At 42.1% G+C, this 17,065-nt stretch overlaps 2 protein-coding genes across 2 annotated transcripts in view; one reads left to right on the top strand and one right to left on the bottom strand.

Annotated features, from left to right (window-relative positions):
* Positions 1 to 17,065, top strand: part of LOC114661946 (ribonucleoside-diphosphate reductase subunit M2 B-like) — a 135,566-nt gene that overhangs the window by 46,116 nt on the left and 72,385 nt on the right. The gene's annotated exons all lie outside the window — the stretch shown is intronic.
* LOC114661947 (phospholipase B-like 1) overlaps positions 1 to 17,065 on the bottom strand; it is a 56,489-nt gene that overhangs the window by 31,533 nt on the left and 7,891 nt on the right. The window contains exons 2-4 of the mRNA XM_028815209.2: positions 11,452 to 11,674; positions 10,982 to 11,065; positions 1,079 to 1,220 (exon numbers count right to left, since the gene is read on the bottom strand). Of these exons, the coding sequence (XP_028671042.1) occupies positions 1,079 to 1,220; positions 10,982 to 11,065; positions 11,452 to 11,674 (449 nt within the window). The remainder of the gene's footprint in view (positions 1 to 1,078; positions 1,221 to 10,981; positions 11,066 to 11,451; positions 11,675 to 17,065) is intronic.

The raw sequence follows: 17,065 nt of genomic DNA on the forward strand, positions 1-17,065 counted from the left end.
GTTGGGAGGAGGAGGAGGAGGAGGACGACGACGACGACGACGACGACGACGAAGCTGCCCTGGGAAGGAGTGGAGGAGAAAGAGTCTGTTTTGGGGGTGATTTTTCTTTGTATTTTGGGACTGTGTTGTGCCTGTGGGGTTCACAGGGAAGACGTGCCCCACAGGTGAAGAAAAAAATAAACCTTTTTGTTTGTTTTACATGTGCCTCCGTTGTCAGTCTGTGTCTGGTCGGCGACAACCAAGCACAAATATCACAACACAGAGAGACAGACACACAGACATAATTCCAAAAATGGTATTTTCGGACTCGGGGAGGTCTAAAACGTCTAGATTCATCAAAATCTCGAAATGGAATTTTTGGAGGATTCCAATATTTTCCCTATACTTCGCATACGAGAAAATTTAAAAAAGTAAGAAACCAAAGGAAATTCATCAGAGGTTGAATGCTATGTATGGTGAGGTTTTGGGCCAAGTAATTTAAATGGGGTCGGGAGTCAATTGAAGATGACCTTCACAAGGGGCATCCTCTGGATGCATCTTCACAGGAAAAAGTGGAGGCCATGATTATGCAAAAACATTGTGTTAAGGTTAATGTAATAGCTAATGAATGAGGTTTTTCAGCTGGCACATTTTCACATATTAAGGCTAGAGCCTGTGCCAGCTATTTTGCCTATAGAAGATGTAAACATGCTTCTATGTACAAAGTCATGCAGTAGACGTGGCTCGCTAGTTCACCTCCTGTAAACTCTGATCAGCACGGATTATTCCATATACTATTGTAAAGCGTGTTGGTCCTGCTACATATTTTTGGCATGGCCAGCTCATTTTAGAATTCATCCTTCTGTTCGTATCCTGGCTTAATCCTGATGCATCACTGTATTTTTCCTCAAGATTAGATTGTCTGTAATACACTCTGGTTGTGCAGCTCCACCCTTCAAAAAAAGTCTGCTCCACCAAAAGCAAATATCTGAGACAGCAGGTGGACTCCCTGTAAGTTTTTCTAGACAGAAACGAGCCTAAGGAAAGATGGAAATGGGCAGTCGTTCAAGGAGACCCAGGAATGTCGTAGTCCTCTTACCTTTGTCCTGTTACGCTTTGCCCACTCTGCAGCTCCAGCCTGCATTCCATCCAGCTGAGCCAAGACGTAGCCCACATGACGCCAGAGGGTGTCAGTGGCCTTTTTCTCCTTGACCTGCTCCCGAGCCCAAGTGTCCTGTTTACTAAGGGGTGACAATGTAGAGTTAGCATTCCAGACTTAAGCAGATTTGTACATTATGAGCTGCAAGTTTTCCATAGCTATAATTACCTTTAGATAGAATACTTAAGAAAAAAAATCTTCTAACATACATCTCAAATTTTTGACTCACCAGTACCTCAAAAGTTTACATCTCAGTAGACATTTCACTGACTTCAGCTGCAAGTGTGAAGGCACCACACTTTGTTAAGTCTCAAAAGTGAACAAAGGGGTCAAACTAAAGCTGGTCTAAATGTAATAATGATGTTAATCTAGCTCACCATTAGCTAGACCATAAACTAATAAACTGAGAGATAACAAATGGCCACCAGTTTTGCTTCTTACTCAACTAATGAATTATTGGGCAAATACTGGTAAGAAAACCTGGGAAGGACGTGTCTATCTCAGCTTGAACAGAAATGTTGTGTTGAGCCGTGCAGTGACCGGCTAGTATTCTACGCTGCTATGAAGAACCACTAGATAGATGAGTGGTGTCCATGAGGGTTTTTTTCTACTGGTAACTCAAATGGCATCCACGTTAAGTAACTCTGATTATGGAGACATCGGTTGCTTCTTGCTCAACCACTGACAGTTTACGATTTTGTTTTGGAGAAACCTTTAAGCCAGTCATTTCTGTGGCAAGACTCTGTTTTACTTTCCAAATTGGAAACACATTTTTAAAAGGTCAGAGCACTGCTCAAAATGACCTCACCTTCAGATTAAGAAAATTGTTTTAGGAGGATAGAAGGCTTGTATGGCTTACCATTCAAATTCTACTTATGGATGGCCATCCATTCCCCATCTTCCACTCCCTCTGGTAATCCGTCCCTCATGATCCCCAAAGTGGGCAACCAAATTTGGAAGTAAATAAGGGCCAAAGAGCCTTCATGTGAAAAAGTAAGTGCACTTCACAAAATGTTTTTTTTGCTTTTAGCACATCTAAACATTTGAAGATTTGAAGATATGAGGATTTGATCTTCCTTTAAACAGTATCTTTAGATAAATGTGATGTAAATGAAAAATAAAAAACTTTGAAAAATAATTTATTCACTGAAGGATCTGTTGACCCTCGACTCTAATAGCTGGTATTGCCTCCTCAAGTCGGGATTTGCCACAACCGTCTAGCAGTCTTGGACATCGCCTGGTGGAAAGTTTTTCTCACACCTCTGTGCAGAATTGATCTAGCTGGGTTATGTTTTTGGGGTGTCTTGCATGCCCATCTCATTTTTAAATCAAGCCCCCCAATATCTCCAAGGAAATGAGATCTGGGCTTTGAATTGGCTTATTTCAGAATCTTCCTTTTCTTTCTTTTTAGCCATTCCTTGGTGGATTTAATAGTATGTTTAGGGTCACTATCATATTGCAAGGTCCAACCCTCTGACAGATGGCCTCACATTATTCTCAAGCACCCCTCTGAAAAAAATGAAGAATTCATAGTGGAGTCCATGATGGTGAGTAGCTAAGACCCTGATGCAGTAAAGCAGCTTCAAACCACATAACATTTTCACCACCATCTTTACAACTGGTATCCAGTTCTTCTGGTCAAATGCTGTTTTAAGTTTTCAGCAGATATCTCCTGGTACCGTGGCCAATTAACTCTTTATTAGCCTTGTCTGTCCAGAACGCATTGCTCCAGAAGGCCTGATCTTTGCCTAGGCATTCATGGGCAAACTTTAGTCTTGCCATGATGTCCTTCCTAGACAGCAAAGATTTCCTCCTGGCACACCTCCCATTTAGATATAATTTGTGCAGTTTCTTTCTAATGGTAGACTCATGGACTTCGGCATCAACAGTAACAAGAGCTACCTCTAGCTTCAGCAATTTTGAAGGACTTCTTTCAGCATCTTGTGATCTGCTCTCAGGCTGAACCTGCTGGGGTGGCCTGGCCTGGCCAAGTTAGCACTTCTTTTGAAATCTTCTCCACTTGTAGATGACTTCCTGGACAGTTAATTTCCAATTATTTGGAGATCTTTTTAAATCCCCTCCCCAGGCTCATAGACATCTATACCCTTCTTGCTGAAGGCATTGGAGAGCTCTTTTAGTCATGGTGTGGTGAGAACACACACTTCAACAACAAAAAGCAAACCCAACCGATAAGACAAGTTCAGACCAGATCTTCTCATTCAGGTCATTTGAACCTGATTTGGTGCACATGCTTTTAATTTCAGGTAGTGTGTTGGGGTGTAAAAGTGTGCAGGGAAGGCCCTTGAACCTGTAAACTTCTTTTTATATTGGTGGACATGTTAATACTGTGTCACACACGTGTGTTTAGGAGACAACTAAAGGGCTTGACTACATGTAATTCCACGCCGGACCAGGAGGTGGCGAAGTGCACTAATTCTCCCTCTCGGTCTCTTACAGACCATTCTAGGGAAATCCTGCCAGGCTCTGGGGCAGCCAACAACGTCACTTCCGGTTCTGGTCCTGATGACATCACTTCCCCTACTGGCCTTTAAAGCTGCCATCTTGTGTATACTAAGTCAGTTCTGTTTTGAACTCAGTTGTGTGAACATGTCTGTTCTTTTGAACTAGGGGGCTCCGCCCCCTGCTCGCTTCACTCGCCAACCCCTGGCGTTGGGGCATGACAAAGAGTGAGATGTATGAATTAGATATAGAATAGTGTGCAGGTTTGGATGATGCCTATATAAATAAAAAATAGAGTGTTTGGCATAGAGTAATGTTTTATTGGAATATTTCTTTGTATACAACATTAGTAGTAAAGATGGTGTCTTGTCTTTGAATGAGTCTTCCTTGGCATGGATCATTTATAAATTTAACTTTAACGTCAGATGAACGTCGAACACGTGAGAAGGCAACATAAAGTTGTCCATGTCCAAAAACGGGCTCAGAGGGGTAGATGCCAACCTTGTCCATGGTTTGTCCTTGTGATTTGTTGATGGTCATGGCAAATGCAGGTTTAATGGGGAACTGTCGGCGTTTCCATGTAAAAGGTAATTCTAGGTCAGAACTCGTAAGGTCAATTCTAGGAATAAGAACAGTATTGTTAGCATGTGAATCTGAAAGAACTGTTGCTTGAATAACATTGTGTGTCATGGTGTTGACGACTAACCGTGTGCCATTGCATAAACCCTGTTTAGTGTTAAGGTTTCTTAATAGCATGATTATTGTTCCGTTTTTAAGGGTAAGGTTGTGTTGTGGTCATCCGTCCGGGTTAATAGTGTTCAAATATTCTATGGGGAAATTCAGATGTTCATTGTCGTCATCAGAGTCAACTTTGTCAGAGCTTAGAAAGAGCCGTGTCTCTCCAGGAAGTAATGAAATGACCTGGTTATTAATGTGATTAACATTAATATTTTTTGGACATAATATAGTGCGTTGTGTTAACCACATATGCGAAAGCAGTATGGGCTATTGCCTTTTGGTGGCTTGATATGTACTCCGGTAGATGCAAAAGCAAATGAACTATTGTAGGATCTAATGCAGTTCATAAAGTTTTTACTTTCAGGCACATCGTTAGTTAGAAGCTTCTGTAGATATTCAGGATATGAATGTAAAGGAGGCAGTCAAATTTGACCCTTTTGACAATAACGTGTAAATTCATTACTTGTATTGTGAGTTGTTTCTTCAGGGAAGTTAAGTGAATGACAATGATTGCAAATGACATTCATTAATCCCAATGAATTTTCCTCAATAGTGGACTCATTATTGAAGGCGTTGTCAGCCAACTGGCGTAAGCGTTTAGCAGGTGTCTGGCGTTGATGTCCGCGACGGGCATGTTTTTCTTGTGGCGTTTGAGTGCCGCGTTGTTGCATGTCCATTATTTGTGATGCACTATTTTTGAGTTTTAATTGATTCGCCTCCGCTTTGCGAAAAGTCCGTTTCAGTCTACGTCGTGCATTGTTTGTATCGAGCCTTGTCCGTTTTTGTATGTCGGTCAGTTGAGCTTGGTGCTTTTGGAGTCTTGCTTGCTTTTTTTCTGGCAGGTCATATGCGCGTTGTACACGTCTGCGTTCATTTATTCTGTCTCTTCGCTCCCTTTTTTGTATGTCTGAAACGCGAGCTCTTTCTTTTGAAATCGTGCTTGTTTCGATGCAGCACTTTGAGACGCGCGCTGTATGCGTCTACGTTCATTGTGTCTGTCCATTTGGGCACGTCTCTGTAACGGGGTCACTTGAGCTTTGCTTTTTTTGATCCGAGACATTTTTTCTCCCAGAGTTTCCGAAGCGCGTTGTATGCTCCGCCGTGTATTTTGTTGTTTCATTCGTGTTCGTGTGTTTTGTCCCGTTATCCAATCCGAATCATTTTGTACCCGTGACCATGTATTCATGACTTGTTTGTTCCTCAGCGTGCGAAATATGGATAAGTAATAAGGAGGATCGCACTCACTGTTAATATGGAGCCTTTTCTGCAGTTGAACGGTTAATAGTGCTTTATTGTAAGGAGATCCACCTATGCTGCCTAGTGTGAAGGTGTTGAGATGACGTATGTTTAATATGGACGTTTCCTTTAGATATGTGGCTTTGGGTGTCACTTCTTATTGATGTGTGGGGGGTGGGGGTGGGTGAGGATTGTTGTTGCGCGAGCGTCTTCTTTCTTTTCGTGTTCCAGGGGCTTGTTGAATCCCCCTCTTTGTGTGTGTCCTGTCCGTTGCTTGTAGGGTGTGTTGGTTGGTTTTGTGTTCTTTTTTTTTGTGTTCCAGGTGCTTGTTAAATCCCCCTCTTGGTGTGTGTCCCGTCCGGTGCCTGTAGGGGGTAGCCTTGCTGTTGTGCGCGAGCGTCTTCTTTTTTTTTGTGTGCTAGTTTCGTGTGCAATGGGTTTCGTGCGGCGCCTGCGTTTGACTACTTTTTTCTGTGCTCGCATCGCCTCATTTCTTTGACTCCTTTTTTCTGTGCTCACTCCTTTTTTCTGTGGTCTTGTCCGCCTCTCGCGGCCCCTCATTTCTTGGGGCGCCTGCGCAGTACGTCTTTTTGCGGCTACGGCCCATGGCCGGATGTCCCTGCGTCCATCCGGTTTAGCATTCTCGGTTAGTAATATGGATCAGTTTTTCAGCTGGGAAAAATTATACGGGTGGCTGCCCCAAACCTTCTCAACGTCTTATGGTCGTCTTTGTGACAACTGGAATTGCCTAAATGATTAGCCTTGATTTACATGTATAAGCTATGACATCCCATCATCACTCATCTCTGAAGCACACAAATAAAATCAAGCAATATGGCCAAGGCCGGCAACAATAGCTTCAAACCAATCTCTATATGCCTACAAGAAAATGTGAAATGGGAACTTTTAGGGATGTTGTTTTCTAACGTGTACCTCATAAAGTAACTTTTAGCTGACAGAAGAACAAGACCAAGGATAAATTGTCCACTTTTTGGCTAATGTTAGTTACTAGAAATAGCCATCAAAGCATCTACTGGTTTGACACAGCTGTGGAGAAGAACAGACAATATGTCCGCTTCCAAAACGGAGGAAAAACGGCAGTTCTTAACATGACAACACCCAGCCCATGCTAAAGACGCACTGAAAATGACAAGCTGTCTAAGGACAAAAACACAACGCCAGCTATGAAATGAAAAGGCAAGTGGACCAACCCTGATTCAATATGGCGCATCATTTAGGGAACATCTTACTCTGATCTAGAAGAATGGACTCTTTAGATTATGCAGACATCTCACTCTTGCTGTTTCAGAGACGGATTTGAATCGTTCACGTTGGAAATGTTTCTTCTGCTTTTGACTTCTAGCATTTATCGCCTGGTTTCTCCGTGAATAAACCTCAGTAATGACTAAATTAAAGTTTGAATATTTCCTCACTGAAACTTCCCTTGTTTATTGAGATCATCTCCCCCCAGTGTGCTCGTTCGAGTGATTCATGATTTGTTTCAATATTTCAAAGGAAGTCCAACACGTTAAGGAGCGAGTTGTGCATCCCTTTCAGGGGTAATGAAGCAGAGAGCTTCTAACCACTGCTAAGATTTTGAAATGAAGCTCGCCAGCCACTATTGCTCTGGGGTAGTGCCCAGGGGCTGCGATCTCTTGACCCCTGTAAAGATATTCTAGCTTGCTCTGTTATGAAGCTAAGGTCTCCAGCCTTGGCCATATTCCTTGATTTGATTTGTGTGCTTGAGGGATGAGTGACGAGTGGATGTCATGGCTTGTACAGTCATGTCCATAAATATTTGAACAGTTACACCATTTTCATAATTTTGGCTCTGTACACCACCCCAATGGATTTGAAACAAAGCAGTCAAGATGTAAGTGAATTGTGGACTTTCAGCTTCAATTCAAGTGGTTTAACAAAAACATTTTATGAGTCAATTAGAAAACACAATAATCTTTATATGTGGTCCGCCTATTTTCAGGGGCTCAAAAGTATTTGGACAAACTAACAATCATAATTATAATGATCATTTTCAATATTTGGTGGAAGCATAATTATAATGATCATTTTCAATATTTGGTGGAAAATTCTTTACAGTCAAAGACTGCCTGAAGTTTGAACCCATGGCCTTCTCCAAGTGCTTGGTTTCCACCCTAGTGATACTCTGCCAGGCCTTTACTGCAGCTGCTTTCAGTTGCTTCTTGGTCGTTGGATTTTCTTCCATCAGTTTTGTCTTCGGTAATCGAAAAGCACGTCCAGTTGGGTTGAGCTCAGTTGACTGGCTTGGCTATTGAAGAATATTCCACTTCTTTGATTTGAAAAGCACTTGGTTTGCTGTCCCAGTATGTTTTGGCTCATTGTCCATCTGTACTGTGAAGTGTCGTCCTGTCAGTTTTGCAGCATTTGTCTGAATCTGAGCAGACAGTAGGGCCCTTCTGTACACTTCAGAATTCATTCTGCAACTTCCACCAGCAGTCATGTCATCAATAAACACCAGTGACCCACTTCCATTGGCAGTCATGTATATCTATGCCATAACACGACTCCCACAATGTTTCACAGAGGATGTGATGTTCATCAGATCATGATCAGTTCCTTTTCTTCTCCATACTCTTCTCTATCCATCATTCTGGTATATATTGATCTTAATTTCATTTGTTGAAAGAAAACTGTTCCAAAACTGGACTTTTTTTTTTTTTTTTTTAAACTAGTGGGCTCTGCCCCTTGCTTGCTTCGCTCGCCCACCACCAGGTTTGGTTAACCGGATATCCAATTTAAAGAGATTGTTATTTTAATTTCATTCATTTTTTTGTTTCTTGATATTTGCCAGTAATAAAGCTGCAGTGAATGAGTTATTCCCCCTCCATCCTCCCCCTGGGTGTGCTACAAGCCAGCCACTTCGCATCTCTGAAGCTCGCCAAGGAGATGTGGTTGCTCCTCTGAAACCCCCTCTTAAACTGTGATACAATGGGAAACAAATAGTTTTTTATACCTCCTATTTGCTCAATCAGCTGCTTCCTTGCTTTCTGCTGCTGCCGCCGAGCTGCGTGATCTGAATGTCAGGCAGCGCTTTGAACATTTAAAAGCCTGTACAGCAGCTGTCCTTTTGTCTCACTGCCCTGTCTCACTGGACGTTAAAGTGTCTCTGAGAAAATCACGTATCATCTCCTTCCAAGATTTTTTTTTATAATAGAAAGATCATTTCTGGCAAAGTCTAATCAGTCTTTCCTTTGCTTGATGCTTACCGGTGCTTTGCACCTTGTGGTAAACCCTCTGTCTTTACTTTCATGAAGTCTTCTCTTAATTGTAGACTTTAGTAATGGTAGCTCTACCTCACGGAGAGTGAGTGGTCTTGGTTTGGCTAAATGTCGTGAATCGGTTCTTCTTCACCAAAGACAGAATTCTCCAATCATCCAGCACAGTTGTCTTCTGTGGTTTTCCAGACCTTCTGGTGTTGCCGAGTTCACCAGTGTGTTCCTTCTCTGTACCAAATGGTTGAATTGACCACTCCTGGTGTTTCTGTTCTCTCTCTAAATGGTTTGTTTCGCTTTCTCAGCCTAATGATGGCCTGTTTTTACTTGCATGGACAGCTCTTTGGACTTCATATTGAGAGTTCACAGCAACAGCTTCCAAATGCAGGTCCACACTTGGAATCAACTCCAGACCTTCTACCTGTTTAATCGTTAATGAAATAATGAGGGACCCGCTCACACCTGGCGATGGAACAGCTTGTCAGTCAAATGTCTAAATACTTTTGAGCCCCAGAAAATGGGGGGCATGAAGGGGTGGGCATGTAGAAAAATGTCTGTCATTCCCAAACGGCTCATATTATATTTCTGCTTTGCCCTTTGAATCAAAGCTAAAAGTCTACACTTCATTTCAAATCCATTCTGATAGCATAGAGAGCCAAATGAAAACTGTGTCACTGTCCCAATACTTATGGACCTAAGTGTACATGTAAATCAAGGCTAATAATTTAGGCATTTCCTGTATTAACTTGTCCACCAATATAAAAGAAAACCTTAGAGATTAAACTGCCATTACTGGGCACTTTAATAACACAGCAAAACACGTAGTGATAAACGTAGAGGTGTTCTTACTTTTTCCACGTGTTAAATTGGCCTTTATGTTTAATTAAATTATACAATGGACCAGGATAATGTGAATGTGTTGTCAAGTCAAGTTGGGGAGCATGCACTGGTACAGCGCATTGCCTCACCCACCACACCACACTGCCTGGCAACCCCCCAGGTAGACACGCGGTCCAGTCCCACCCTCCAGAAATGACCCTCTATCTGCCGCAGCCAGGTGTTACGTGGGTGACCCCTTGGCCTGGTCCAGCCACTCGGGTCCCCAACAATGAGGATCTTACAAGCTGGATCACCCTTAGGGTAACGCGCCACATGGCCATAGTGCCGTAACTGACGCTCCCTCACAATGCAGGTCATGTGCCTCATTTGGGACTCCATGAGCAACACAAAGTCAAACCAACGGTACCCAAAGACTTTCCGGAGAGACACAGTACTGAAGGAGTCCAGTCTTCGTTTCAGGTCACTGGATAGCGTCCATGTCTCGCAACCATATAGCAAGACGGGAAGCACCAGGACTCTAAAGACTTGGACCTTCGTCCTTTTGCTGAGATATCAGGAGCGCCACACACTCTTTTCCAGTGACCTCATGACCCCCCATGCTCTTCCAATCTGTCTACTGACTTCATAGGAAGAGTCACCAGAGACATCAATGCCACTGCCGAGGTAAGCAAACGCCTCAGACGAGGTCGACACTCTCTCTGCAGACAGACACACTGCTGATGGCTGTGCCCAAGAGGTCATTATATGCCATATTGTATCACCTTTACTGTTTAAGTGAAGATCAACTCTTGATATGTCACCATGTTAAAAAGGAATGGGGTGTACTTACTTTTCACATGACAGTATGCTCACTCGGCCAGGATGTTACCTACTAATTTTACCAAACAGATCCCAGCAATTCATTCAAAAAAAAAAAAAAAACAACCAGGGTAGGTCAATTATTAATCTTCAGATTAGTTGTGGAAAGAAAAGACCAATAAACATTAAAGTATTTAACCAAATGTGGACTTTGCTCCGCAGCCTTTCAGCATTTTAGTATTAACCAGGGTGCTGGTTATAAAATATAAATTGCTGCTGACTTGTCTGATTTATTTTGAGACTTTCTCTTTAAACAGTGGGATGCTTTCAAAACATGGAATAATAATTTTGATTGGTTACACTTTTTAGAAATATTCTTTTAAATGGGCAGAAAAGGATGGAAAGTGAAGGATCACAAAGAGCAGAATCAGTTCCATCCCTCCAGGACCCTACTTGACCCACCCTGGTAGGACATGTCTAGGGTTGCTTTCAAAAGTAAAATGATTCTCACGTTGCTCACCTCATGAAGTCAGTCACTGGGCCAATAATGCTGGGGTCCGTTATCAGCTGGGGGTACATGTTGCTGTAGTGAACGGACATCTTACTTCACAGGAGAAAAGTGAAAAAGCTTGAATTAGTGGGTCGGCAAAGCAAAGATGACAGTTTTAAGAGGTGATCTGTGCCATGGAAAAGCTGCAGGACATTCACCATCTGGCACAAAAGTAAATTGAGTTGCCGAAACTGTCCATTTTCAGAACCCTTGGAGCAATGTGCACCATGTACCCCATGTTTAGATATGTCAAGTAGCCTGATGCACTCATCTTTGGCATATGAGGTGAACATGAAGACTCCACAGATAATCGACTCAACCCTTAACCCAACCCAGATCTCTGAAGATGTAAAGCAACTACACAACCACAGTTCATGTCCAGAAAGAAACAATGAACATACATAAATGGTTTATTTTTTTAATTAGGAGGGTGGACTTACTGTGCTGTGAGGTAGCCCTCCAAGTAGCCAGCGGCAAACATGACGTTCTCGACATTAGGCAGCTTGGGCCCGTAGCCAGCTTGTACCTCCAGCACACCCCAGCCCGAGTGTATCAAGGTGTCATTAAAATAGCCATAGGCAGCTCCGTTTTTGTCCATCACTCCCTCCTTCACAAACATCAGCTTCTGTACTGCATCCCAATACACAGTTGCGTTACGATTGCCTGAAAAGACAAAAGTGATAAAATGGCCATTAACTTTAACAAACTCTCACACACAGCTTCAAAAATGACATCAATTGGGCTAAACTCCTTTGGCCACCTGCATAATAAAATTTGATTCCCAGGGGTGGTGGCCTCCCCCAGTTCTTACTGCACTCAAACACCTTAAAGTTATATCATTTCAGCCACCAGCAATGAGGTCACACTGGCAAGCAGCCTGGAGTCTGGAGTCATTTAATTGCTGCGGGGGTCAATCGGTTTTCGCCTCCATGAAGCTCGGTGACCCTCTGGGGATGGCGGATATTTTTCCAAGTTCCTCACTACAAGTTGACATCACTCATTCCAGCAGGCCGATGTCACTTCAGGTTTCAATAAGGAAAGCATGCGGGCACGGTGCCATCTGCTGAAACAACCCCACTTCCCCCACCACTGACAAGCCAAAGTAAATCTTGTGCTAAAGTAAAATCTCTCACGGCACAATCTGGAAGTAGTTTAAAGTTAAAAAAGAAAAAAAAAAATCAGGAGTGGTCTCCCATCGACTTTCTCGTATACTCACATATGGGGATGGATATTTGAGGAGTAAACTGCAAGACAAGAGGGAAACAACCAGAATTGTGGATTTTGCACCAAGACAATGTGTCAGCCCACACTGCTTTATCACAAAATCACTGTGCTTGAGCACCCACCCTATTTGCCAGACTTGGCTCCCTGCGACTCTTCCCAAAGATGAAGTCGGTGCTCATAGGAACCCATTTTTTGTCGGTAGAAGATAGGAAAGCAAAAACGACAAAAGATCCTCAACAGCCTATCAGAAAATGGAAAAAAGATGTTAAGGATAGAGCTGCCAGGGAAGAGGAAAAGAGGAAGGCCTAAGAGAAGGTTTATGGATGTGGTGAGAGAGGACATGCAGGTGATGGGTGTGACAGAACAAGATGCAGAGGACAGAAAGATATGGAAGAAGATGATCCGCTGTGGCAACCCCTAACAGGAGCAGCCGAAAGAAGAAGAAGTTCTACTTTGTCATCTACTCTTTGTCCTTTATTTCTGGCCCCGGGCATGGTTAAATCTCTTTCTTGAATGACGTATAACGCTGCTCGCGTTGTGAAGGTTGGGGGGCTAAATGCATGCTAAGGAGATGCGGTCGGATCAGCTATTGTCTTGCTTCTGCTGCTGGCAAGCTGAGCGTTCTGTTTGTCACGCTGCGTGTCGATCATTTAAAATTCTGTACAGCAGCTGTCCTTTTGCCACTTCGCGTCTCTGCTGCTCACGTTGTGAAGGGTGGGGTGGGCTGAACGCATGCTAAGGAGATGCAGTCGGATCATCTGCTGGCTTGCTGCTTGTCGATCATTTAAAAGCCTGTACAGCAGCAGTCCTTTTGTCTCACTGCCTTGTCTTGTGTGACGTCAAAGTGTCTTCCGAGAAGATCATGTCTCGACTCCCTCGTCTACCTCCCAAGATTTTTTTTTAATAATAGAGAGACATTATCTGGAAGGTCCAACTTGAGGTGAGTCGGTATGGTGGCCTAACCAACACAATGAGGACAGAAGAACACTCCAGGCAACTCCATCCGAGTCACTAAATATTCCTTTGAGTCCAGCGAAATCGGTCATTAAGAAATGGAACGAATATGGTGCAACTGTAATTCTGCCTAGTGCAGACCATCCGTAATAACTGAGTGAGGGAGCCCATAGAGGCCTGTGAGTACCATGAAGGAGTGACAGGCAGCCATGGCTCAGATTGGAGAGACTAAGCAGACAACTGCTGCCCGGGTGTTTCACCACTTTCAGCTTTATGTGAGAATAGCTAAGAGACAAAACCACAGGACATCTCGGATAGAGTTTGCCAGAAAGCATGTGGGAGAGTCTGAAGGCAGCTTGAAGAAGGTTCTATGGTTTGATAAGACCAAAATGAAGCTTTCTGGCTATTAGACTAAACACAATTTTTGAACAGTATAAATTATTAAAAACACACCATCCTCAACATGAAGCACAGCTGTGGCGATGTTTCTCTGCAGCAGGCCCTTAAGAGCTTGAAGGGATCCAGAGTTAAACGAATCCAGCAAAACAGAGGAAATGCCTGGTGGAAAATCTGAGGTCGTCTGCAAGAATCCTTGCACCTTGGATTTGCTTTCCAGTAAGACCACGACCCCAAGAATGAAGCTAAAGTAGGAATGGCTTCAAAATGACAATGTGAAAGACATGGAGTGCCCAAGTCAGAGTTCATATATCTCAATCTAATTGAGAATTTGTGGCTGGATTAGAGAAAGGCTGTTCACTCTCAAGTCACCATGAAACCTGCAAAGAAGAATGAGGAGCAAAATGGCCAGGTCCAGATGTGCAAAGCTGATAGAGACCTGTGGACACAGACTCAAGGCTGTCATGGCTACCAAAGGTGCATCTACCAAGTAGTGTCCTTGAAGAGGATGAATACTTGAGCTTGGTGTGTATGTGTATGTTAGGCCACCATACTAAGTTAGAAACCTACCTTATCTAGAAGGTCTAACAAAATCAATTGAAACCTCACACGGTGAACTAATTCTGTAACTTCTAAAACAAAATGGCTGCACCAATGATAATTTAGGGGTGTCATATTAAAGGGGGTGAATACCTATGTGATCATTTATTATATTTGTAATTAATTTAAATCATTTTGCAGAGATCTTTCTTCACGACATTAAAGAGGCTTTTTTCTGTTGATCAGGGTCAGAAAAAGCCACATGAAATCTGTTATGATTCCATGTTGTGTAACAATAAAATGTGAAAACTGCCAAGGATGTGAATACTTTTTATAAGTGCTATTTATTAACAAATCCTTCTTTATTAGGTTTGACTTTGTTTTAAATTCATTTATATGAAATTCTAAAACAGCCACAGGTGTGTCCTCACAGGTGGCACAGTGGTAGTGCTGCTGCTTTGCAGTAAGGAGACTGTGGAAGATTGTGTGTTCACTTCCCGGTTCCTCCCTGTGTGGATAGCGCTTTGAGTACTGAGAAAAGCGCTATATAAAGGTAATGAATTTATTATTATTATTATTAGGTGACACCTAAAGCTGTAGGAGGCATGGCTTCATAACATTTAGTTCTATTACTGGGCTGCAATTATTCATATAAGAAGAAAATGGAAAGTGACAGAAGTCCACAACACCAGTCCTGCATAAGACAACTTGTCTGGTGGGAGCTAAGTTTGCCGAGTGTCACGGATTGTGTCCTAAATATGAGGTTTTTGGATGGGACTGTGTTTTATTATTGTATTTTATACTTAAAATAAAAAATATCCATCGAGACAAACTGCATAGTGCATTCAGTGAATTGAAGCAGTTTGTCTATTTCTTCCATTCATTTTCTAATCCACTTGATCCAGTTCATAGTCCTGGGGGCCAGAGCCTATCCCAGTAACAAAACCTGGATGAGGCACCAGTACACTGTGTGGCCAGTTTAGCATGTATAGCATGTAAACCTCTACACACTTGAATTTTTTGGGAAAAGGGATGTGCTTATATTTTAAAAAGCTAAAAAAATAAAAAGAAAACAGGTCGTAGGGTTGCATGACTGCAAGGAAATTTCTATTTATTTGAGATGGTCTCAAGGAGATTATGTTTGTTTTCACAACAGGTTGTGAAATCGAAGACTTTGACCACAAGAGGAACCTTGTAATGAAACTATGCAAAAAAAAAAAAAAAAACTGCTCTTTCCTAAAGCTTCCCCTTGTTCCCTTTATAAAAACTGCCAAGCAGGTTTCATCACATGACCAGCAGGAGAAGCCCCTCAAAGACGAGCTTCTTCACGCCGTTTCACAAACTTAAACTTGTTAGACACACCATTGAACAATTTAACCCATAAGAAGGAGCTTTATTAGCGTGAAGAACGCTCGATGTGCAGACCCCTTCTCTTTATCTTTCCAGAATCAGAAGACTTTTCCTGTTTCAGATCATGTTGTTAGAAGACTTTGAGGCTGTGATTGAACAACAACAGCTATAAAAGAGAGTTATGAATTGCACCTCCCTCACATCTGCAAGAATTTATGTTAAAACAGGATAAGAGCACTTTACAAACCCTGATAATGAGGACCCAGAAGGACCACGATGCAATATATCAACAACTGTGGTTATCACGTGAAGGGCAAATTGCACAAGGTCAAAGACCAATCACAATTTAATGAATAGAGACTTGCTTTTCTCTTTATCTATTACATTAATTTTAGGCTTTAGTTTGTAATATCCACCACATTGCTATTTGATTATTTTAGCCTCCTGTTAGATATTTGGTTTCTAATTACTATATAAAAATTAATTTCATATACATCTCTTTGCACTCCCAGTCAAAAGACTCAAGCATTTTATTCAAGGTATTTAAAACAAGTCACAATTATTATTATTATTATTATTATTATTATTATTTGGCCGATGTCTTTATCCAAGGTAGCTTACAATATCTGAGATGTTCACTTGGTTGCATTTCTTTCGTTTTTCCAACTGGAGCATAGAGAAGTGAAGTGACTTGCTCACCGTCACAAAGCATCAACAGTGGGATTTGAACCCTCGGCCTCAAGTCCCAAGCCTTCACCACCACACCACACCACACTACCCATTAATAATACTGAACCCAAGAATTATAGGCGTGACATGGCGGTTAGTTCGACTACTTGAGCAGCTCAGGTTTTTGTCAGTGAGGACTGCATCAGGTAAGCGGAATTGTATTTTTTATTAAACCCCTTTATTATAAAAGAAAATCTTGAGATGAGACGAGACTATTGCCAAGAGATTTTTTCAAGTCCTGCCCTCCTCTGAACCATTTACGGTTAACAGCCCACGGTCCTCTCACCTCTCATTCATGTGAATACTTTTGTCAGACACAGTTCCTACACTCTCAGCTCTTATAAATTTTTATGTTTTCCACACTTTAAGTTCCCAACAAAAGAAGACTTGTTATGTCCAAATCTAATTGAAGAATTTCACCCCGAAGGGTTATCAACAGAAGAAGTACACGGGCAATCCTAGCACCGAGAAAAAATGAAGTCAAATGAATTAGTGCAAAAATTGTCAATCGGTCACACGCCAAATTGGTTAAATGCATATCAATAGACTTTGCTGAAACAGTTAGTGGTAACTGTCTGGAAGATGAAAACATCAACTTACAATATCCTGTAGAATATCTACAACCGTTAACACCATACAGTCTTCCACCGGCCGAATTACTGTTGAAAGAAGGACGTATCGTAATGTTATTGCGTAATTTATATGTGAATGATGGGCTATGCAATAGGACAAGATTAGTTGTATTCAAAATTGGTCGAACAATTCTGACATATAAAATTTTAACAGGCGACAAGAAAGGTAATGTAGTACATCTTCAGGGGATAACATTAGATACCAAAGGAGATCTTGATATGCCATTCG

Source organism: Erpetoichthys calabaricus, chromosome 12 (assembly GCF_900747795.2).
Source record: "Erpetoichthys calabaricus chromosome 12, fErpCal1.3, whole genome shotgun sequence".
Lineage (NCBI taxonomy): Eukaryota > Metazoa > Chordata > Cladistia > Polypteriformes > Polypteridae > Erpetoichthys > Erpetoichthys calabaricus.